Source organism: Ochotona princeps, chromosome X (genome assembly GCF_030435755.1).
Source record: "Ochotona princeps isolate mOchPri1 chromosome X, mOchPri1.hap1, whole genome shotgun sequence".
NCBI lineage: Eukaryota > Metazoa > Chordata > Mammalia > Lagomorpha > Ochotonidae > Ochotona > Ochotona princeps.
In genome coordinates, this window is record NC_080865.1 from 94413482 (window position 1) to 94421937 (window position 8456).

General features: G+C 39.5%; 1 protein-coding gene across 2 annotated transcripts in view; it reads left to right on the forward strand.

The window, feature by feature from the left end:
• The window catches only part of VGLL1 (vestigial like family member 1), a 31866-nt gene extending 28153 nt beyond the window's left edge, over positions 1 to 3713 (forward strand). For both annotated transcript variants that reach the window (XM_058658667.1, XM_058658668.1), the window contains exon 5: positions 1895 to 3713. In XM_058658667.1, coding sequence (XP_058514650.1) covers positions 1895 to 1932 — 38 coding nt within the window. In that variant the 3' untranslated portion in view covers positions 1933 to 3713. The remainder of the gene's footprint in view (positions 1 to 1894) is intronic.
• Positions 3714 to 8456: the final 4743 nt, after the last annotated feature.

Here is an 8456-nt window from a genome sequence, read left to right on the forward strand (position 1 = left end):
CAGAGCAGTACTGCTTTGGGAAAGTAGTAGGGAAATAGTTTTGTTCATGGAGAGAAACTGAGGAATGGTAGGACATAGATGCATGGCTATGCCAACAGTCTGGAGTCTGCCATTCTACCACTGTAGGCAGAGGAAGGAAACAGAGATCAAGGTGTGTGTTTGTAGGGGATGGGGATGGAGTTCCTAGAGTTTCAGGTAAAGGACAGCATCATGTTAAATAAATCACATAATCCTTTGAATAGGAATATTGATGATTTTGAAATATTTCTTGTATGAGATTCACATAAATATTCCTCAAAGGAAGGAAGACAGTCTCCTCTTACCTCCTCAATATGGACCTGATGCTTTCATGCTTCTCTGACATGAAGGCTAGGTGATATAGAGCCTTAAGGATCAAGTTGGGATACTAGATTTCATATTCTAACTGATTTGGTGATCCTACTTGATAAAATTATAAAAAAAATATTATGGACATAATAAATCAGAGAATGACAAGAATCAAAATGGATAGACTAGCCAGGAGACATGAGAAGATGATAGCTCTGTTAAATGGCAATAGTAAACATAGAAGGCGATGCACTTGGGATAAACTTATCTCTTAGTTTATCTGTTACAACTTGTTGATGAACTGTATGGGAGTGATGAGGGACACAGAAGAAGCTCGTGACACTTAGGTTTCCTGCTTGAGGAACTAGGTGGATAGTATTACACACCAAAATGGTAAAGACTATCAGACAATAACATTCTATTGGGCAAGGTGAATCTGAGGTACCCATAAAACAGTCAAGTAGGTATGTATTTTCAACAGTTTCATAAATATAGGAGTGGAATTCAGAGAAGAAATCTGAGAGAACTTTTAGAATCCATTAATATGGTGCATAAATGACAGAGAAGACTATTGAATATGAGCATACAGGCAAAAGAGGTAAATACAGAAGAGAGCAGAGGAGAGAATCCAGAAAAATTACTGTATTCAAAGGCAGGGAGCACGAGGAAGCAACAAAGCACATTGAGAAGGAGTGGCCAGTGTTAGAGGAGAACCAAGACGGTTCCGTACAACAGAATCTTCAAAGAATGCTTCAAACCATATGAAATGATCAGATATGTCAAAAGCTGTGCAGAAGTCCAATAAGAGAAGGACAGAAAGTTTCCATTGGATGTGGCATCAGAGACATTGGGAAGCTTGTTAAGAGCTATTTCCACTATTTCATACGGAGGTCAGGTTGGAGAGGGTTGAACAGTGCCTGGGAGATGACAGTGAATGACTGCAACTTCTTAGAAGAGCTTAGCATTGAGTAAATGAAGAGAATGAAGTGGTAACTGAAGTGGAGATTTTAACAAAACAAATATTAGAGGCTATTTGTGCCAATCATTTGAGTATATTATTTCACTTAATCCTCATTCTCCATCCTCAAAGTTCTTGATGTTACTCATAAACCAAGGGACAACTTGACCACGGAATAATTTGACTACCACATACAGAGACACTGCTTTTAAAAATGAAGTAATAATGATAATTTATTGAGCATATATTTGCTAGCCGCTGTTCTACAGCATTATATGGGGACTCTTACAGTCTAAAAAATATATGCTATGAAAACATTATATATGCAATTAAAAAGATTTTCACCAAGGCAAATTTAGCTTTGATGCCATCTTCCCATGAACTTTTAAAAATATACCCTCATATGTGTTCCACTCATATAATCATCACCATAACACTAGGAGGTAGCTGTCATTGAAATCTCCATGTAACAGAAGTAAAGTGAGGCTCAGCAAGGCTTAGGTAACTTGCCCAAGGTCACACGGTTAGGCAGTGGGGGGACAGCACTCAAACCTGGGAGTCTGACTTCAGAGCCAGCTTCTTCAGCATCATGTTTATCCTGTTTTTCAGGAAACCAGTCTCCAGAGAGAAGAAAGGATATGTTCTAACATTGAACCTTGGTTTGAAGAGAAGAATTCTTTTTACCAAACAGGATTTAGTGTTCTTTTCTGTTTCTGCTACTAAAGAATAATGAGCGAATTTATAATCTCCCTTAAAAATATGCGCTTGTCTGCCTTAGCACCCTACAGCAGAGGGTTTCTAACTCACAAGTGAATTCCCAGCATATGAAGTAAAGGAGGTGTTCTTGAGTGGGGAGCATAGAGGGTCTTCTATTTGTATGTCCCACTCCCCGGTATATCCACTGAACTGTAGCACTCTCACACTTCCATGGTAGGGTATGTAAAACCAAGGCTGATCACATGGTATCTTCTGGTACTGCCACATTTTTCTGATACCAGAAATGGCCTGAAGCTTTCCTGCCTTAACCAAATGCTGGCTTGCTTCATTCTTGCCTCTAAGAAAAGCATTGTGAAAATGGGGTGGACAAGACCACACATCTTCAAAATCTGGGAGAACAAAAATCAGTCTGGTCCTGATGTATGACATAGTTTCACTAGACAGTTTTGATACCTCAATTCTAAACAGAGGATCCCAAATGAAATTGAGAAATCTTAACTTAGAAATTGAGCAAGCTGCTCTATCCCAGGTTGAGCCTGGGGCAGGCGAGCAGGGCTTTTTCTGTTTCCTTAACATTTCATGGAAGTTTCTGTCTTGTTTTTCATTTCATGCATAACATTTGATTGGACTTTCCTTCTTCTCTTGCTTTGAGAGTGAGGAATCTAGCATTCAATTGCCAATAGGCATCTAAATCATAATGGAGGCTTATAGTCTCCCAGATGGGCCCACTTGACTTCTATAAACATTACAATGCTTCCATTTGCCCTTTCACTTTCTGTTGGTTAGGGAACTGTTAGGATCATCCACATTGCTACCCAAAATGCCTTTCATCAAGCCGGAGGAAAAAGGCCTGGGCATATTGGTCCAGATAAAATGACAATTTGACAACCTCATTCATCTTTCAAATCTAGGAGACAGCCTTTTGTCCAGTGTAAGCTCACTACTTACCCATTAAAAATTACAGCCACCTCTGCTTCTTCTCCATCCACATTCCACTCATTACTGTGTAATAATGCAGAAAGCAAATAATACTAAATCTGTTCTTTGCTGCATGGCTCTTTATTCTGAACCCTAAGTTCTTTCACATTTGTTTTCTTATTCAAATTTTCCAACCACCCTGGGTTTGCATTATTACCTTCATTTAATGTGTGGTTCCTACAGGTTAGAGGTGTTAAAAGCCCTGCCCAAGATCACATAATTAGTAGCCCAGACACCACTGAAACTTGGGCCTGTATGCAATGCTCTTTTCTCTCCTTCATAATAGTATCACAGATTAAGTCAGCTTGCCTTTAAATAGTTTCCTCTCCCATCTGCCACGTAAATAAAGATCACAACTTCAGCTTGAGTGGATTGGTGAGCTTAGTAGCAATTCCGTAATTCTCTTTTCTCAAGAACAATTTTTACAGTGTGCTACATGTTTCCTAGATTTAGTAAGAAGAAGAAAAAAATCTTAGTATATTGTCCCTCAGTATTATTTATCTTCAAAAGCAACATTGCTTTTAGGTGATGCTTTGGGGATTTCAAGGTGGAGGCTCACTCTTGCGTTTGTGTTGTATAATTCTACAAGAGTGCGTCCATCTATGTTCAACAAAGATTTGTCTCTGTTAGCAGATGACAAAGGTCATTGGAAGTGAACTCTTACTCTTCTGTGTAAGGAAAAACGAAGTGATTCTGACAGGGATGGCATACGTAGTCTGGGTGATCCAATGACATTTCCTTACAAAGCCCCAGAAATCTTGAATAAAGCTGGAAACAGTCATTGATTTTCCTCCTGAGAGGGAGAAGACAAGACCTCCTGCTGCTTAGAGACCCCCCCCCCCCCCGGCTCTCTAAAATGTGCAGATAAGTCCCTGCCCAGGTCACTTACTAGTTAACAGCATGCTTTGATTTTCAACTTTCAGTGTCTGCACCGTTTTTCTTTTACCACTTTATTTTAGAAGACCTAACTGGAAAAGCACTCATTTTAATCACTTGTTCATTTTGCTTTGCCAATAAAAAAAAAATCCACCCCACTCTGTGGTGTATATGGTGTGTACTTCCTTATACACAAACACACAAACAAATGTGAAGTACTTGGCTCCTAGTATTTTGTTTTTTAATGTGCCTTCATCTACACTTTTGTCAATAATCTTGTGAGATATTTATTGGGTGAACTGTACAGGTGGTGGTAGTAATTAAAAATAGCTTGTTTATTTATTTTCAAAGTCAGAGTTACAGAGAGAGGGAGACACAGAAAGAGATCTTCCACCTGCTGATTCACTCCTTAAGATGACAGCAACGTGCAGCACTGGCACAGGCTACAGAAAGGAATTTCATCCCAGTCTCCAACATAGGTGGCAGGGGCCAAAGCACTTGTGTCATCTTTTGTTTTTCTAAGCCACTAGCAGGGAATTGGATTGGAAGTGGAGGATCGAGGATGTAGCATCCAAGACTCAAACAGGCACCCATATGGGATGCTGATGTTGTAGGCAGTGATTTTTTATACTACCCCACAACTTCAGCCCTAGTCGCGGATTTTTTTTTTCTCACTAGATTGGTCAAGGTCTTGAAATTGGAGAATCAGGCCTAGTAGAGCTGCAATCCATAAAACCCATTCTCATTTTTTCCTACAGTTTTAAAAAATTGTTGGGTGCTTTAGCTCACCAACTGCCTCTACCCTGCAATCTACCCCCTGAGATCCACATCCATACTTGACCTTTGCAATCTAGAGTAATTGAAATTGCTTCAAATGGGCTGAAAGCTCTCAAAGACTTAAAAATGAATGGAAATAAATTCTGAAGTCTTGAAACAAAATCACCATTCCATGAATAAATGCTGAGTAGAATATAACAGCTGGTTCCTGCCATATAAACAAGAAACTTTGATCTTTCACTAGCTTATCATACTTAACTGAAAATAGTTTTGTAAGCCATTTATATTTTCAAAATTTCAAGTTTTTATTGTAAGATTTTTAAGATTGATTTTTACTTATTTGAAAGGCACAGTTAGATGAAGATAGAGAAGCAGAGGGAAAGATCTTCCATTCACTGGTTCACATTTCAAAGAACCACAGCAATTAGGGCTGTACCACACTAAAATCAGGAACCAGGAGATTCTGGTCGGTTTCCCATGTAAAGTGCGGGGCCCAAATACTTAAACCATCTTCTGCTGCTTTTCCCAAGCACATTAGCAGAAAATTGGATTGGAAGTGGAACAGCTGGGAGAAGAATTAGTGTCCATATTGGAGTGCTACGTAGTCCGAGAACTCCTAGGTCAACCATTCCCTATCAGATCTCCAACACGGGATGGAAGAAACCCAGATCCTTCCTCACAGGATCTAATGACATTGGAATAACAGCCAGGAGCCCTGAACAGTCTTCAGAAACAGAACAGGAAGCTTCCTTCAGGACTCAGGAGAGGAGCTTTCTCTGGTCTTAACTTATTTCCAACTTTGGCTCCTCACCCTCTCCTGCAGTGACCATCAGGGTTGCTCTGCAGCCACCAAAAAAAAAAAAAAAGATCAGATAGACAGAGACCAATAAGGAAAGCTTAGAACAGACAGGAAACAGTCAGCTTGGACTCCCATATACCTTACTAGGTGGGACACAAAGTTACTCCTCACTATCCTCACTAAGGAATGGAAGATTTCTCTGCACACCCCTCCTAAACTGTTCTGCTCCTCAGTCGTTAACATATGACTTGTTAGAGTTATAAGCCTGTTTGGACTATCCTAAAATTCACGTAGTTCGGTAGAAACCACGCTTGAATACTATAAGCTCTTAAATATAAAAAATGAAAATAGACATGAGACAGCTGAATAATACCCTATATAACTATTTTAAGGTGTATAGCAGCCGGTTGTGTATAAACTAAAGTCGAGATATCAATGAAGTAGTTACAGCATGTGGCTAAGAACTTGCATATTCTAACATGTTGGTCACTCAATACCATGTCAATTAACTTCATGATGTTGTAAATTGTCTTTGAAGTTGTGTAGTGGCTTTTCATTGGAGGGGATGATACTCTGCCAGCTCTACTTTTGGACCAGGGATGGTTTCCCAGTGAAACTGTTGAATATGTCTGGACAATGAGCAGCTGGACTCTGCATGGTCCATGCCCACAATGAAGGAATCATGACTGGTTATGATCTGTACTAATGTAACAATATGGAGGAATTCAATATGGAGGGAGGGTTTGGGCAGGGGCCGGGGGAATCCCAGAACCTATGAAACTGTGTCATAAAATGAAATAATAATAATAGTAATAATAATAAAAAGAATTGATGTCCATGTGGGTTGCTAAAGTTGCAAGCTGTGGCTTTACCCATTACTCCACAGCACTGGCCCCTATTGCAAGATTTTAAAGTAACATGTTTCTGTGGATTTTATAGATGAATGTGATTATAGAAGTGAACTGGAATATAGCATTTTCACGAGGATTATAGATTTCTCACTATTTATAAATTTATAAATTAAGTCTCAGATGCTTTTGTTTATTTTATTCCTAATTTTAAAGATTCTGGATGTTCAGGAACAAAGTAATGAGCACATTCATTCGCAGCAGTAACAGTTACTATTTAAATATTTCAAGGTGGGCAGTCCTTGAATGGATTAAAAAACAAGATCCAAGTAAAGTCATTACTGAAGACAGTATAGAGATTCCTCAAAGATCTGCAATTAGATCTACCATATGATGCAGCCATCCCACTCCTGGAGTTTTACTCAGATGAAATGAAATCAGCCTTTGACAATGTTATTTGTACCCCATGTTTATTGTACTCAGTTCAGAACAGACAAGACACGGAATCAATTCAGATGTCCATAAACTGATGAGCACATAAAATGAGATACACTCCTCCTGTCCCCGCCCTCCCCCACACACTAAGGAATACTACTTAAACATTAAAAAAAAAAATCCTTTTTACTTATGATTAGTGAAGTGAACCATTCCCAAAAGATAAATATGGTTTGTTTTCTCTGATTTGTGGTAACTACTACGCAGAGTACAAAAGCTATAATGTTTATGAGGAAAACTGACATTTTAACATTGGATTATTGCTTGTAGCCCTTGTCTATGCTCTTGAGGAACAGTGGTGGATTTTTCCCTACTTATTAGTTGTAGAATTCTTTACTTAGTGGAGGCCCAAGCTCATTATTGTAAACTAAACTGAAAACATTTCATTATAAAACTAAAAAGGTCTAGCATGATGCCTCAATGGCTAAATCCTCACTTTGCAAGCGCCAGGATCCCATATGGGCACTGGTTCATGTCCTGATCATTCCACTTCCCATCCAGCTCACTGCTTATTGCCCAGGATAGCAGCACAGAATGGCCCAAAGCCTTGGGACCCTGAACCTGTGTGGGAGACATGAAAGAGGCTCCTGGCTCCTGACTTTGGAATGGCCCATCTCCAGTTGTTGCAGCCATTTAGGGAGTGAACTAGTGGATGGAAGACATTTGTCTTCCTTTCTGTCCATAAATCTGATCTGCCTTTCAAATAAAAATGAATCTATTTTTTAAAAAAGTAAAAGAAAAATAAAAATGGGAGGAGAACAGCAGGTAGGACCAATGGGTAAGAGGGAGGGCAGAGTGGGAACTATTACTAGACACTTAAATCTGCATATATATAATACATGGAATTTATTCACCTTGAATAAATAGAGTATAAAATGCAAAAAAAAAATAATATAAAAATATTCCTTGTAACTTCACTGGGCCCCAAATAATTCAGGTTAATATTCCTGTCTTAAGTTAGGTGATTAGCAGCTTAATTCCATCTGCACCTTTAGTTCTCCTTTGTCATGTAGTATAACATATTCATAGCTATTGGAACCCTAGTTATAGGCAATTGCCTAGGTTGTATTGTGCCTAGGCAAGTTTTATACTATTGGGAGGAAAGCAGCTAATAGTTGATGGACATTCTGGGCCTGGTTAATGCCAAATTTATAATTATACCAGCATGCTAGCACAGTTGCCTTTTTCTTTCTTTCTTTCTTTTTCTTTCTTTCTTTTTCTTTCTTTCTTTTCTCTCTCCTTCCTTCCTTCCTTCCTTCCTTCCTTCCTTCCTTCCTTCCTTCCTTCCTTCCTTCCTTCCTTCCTTCCTTCCTTTCCTCTTTTAAGATATGTTGGAGGCAGACATGGTCCCACCAGCAGATAGGGTCTGGACCACTGGACTCAAAACTCCATCTACGGAGAAAACCACAGAATCTGTGGTCTGATCCCAGTGGAGTATATGTGTCAGAACTGGGTCTCTTTGGTTGCTGAAGCCTGAGCAACAGCCTGCATGCCCCGATGTGCATGGAGAACATGACAACCAGTTCACTGAAGCCTGCAGAAGACATCAAGTACCATGGAGGGTAGAACAAATTGGACAGCTCTCCTGGTCAAGCGAGTCTCCGGGCTAGTGCAGACTTGAAGGTAGACTGCATCAGGCAATGAGTCTTGGAAGGATTTACTCAACCTTTGTGCAATGAAT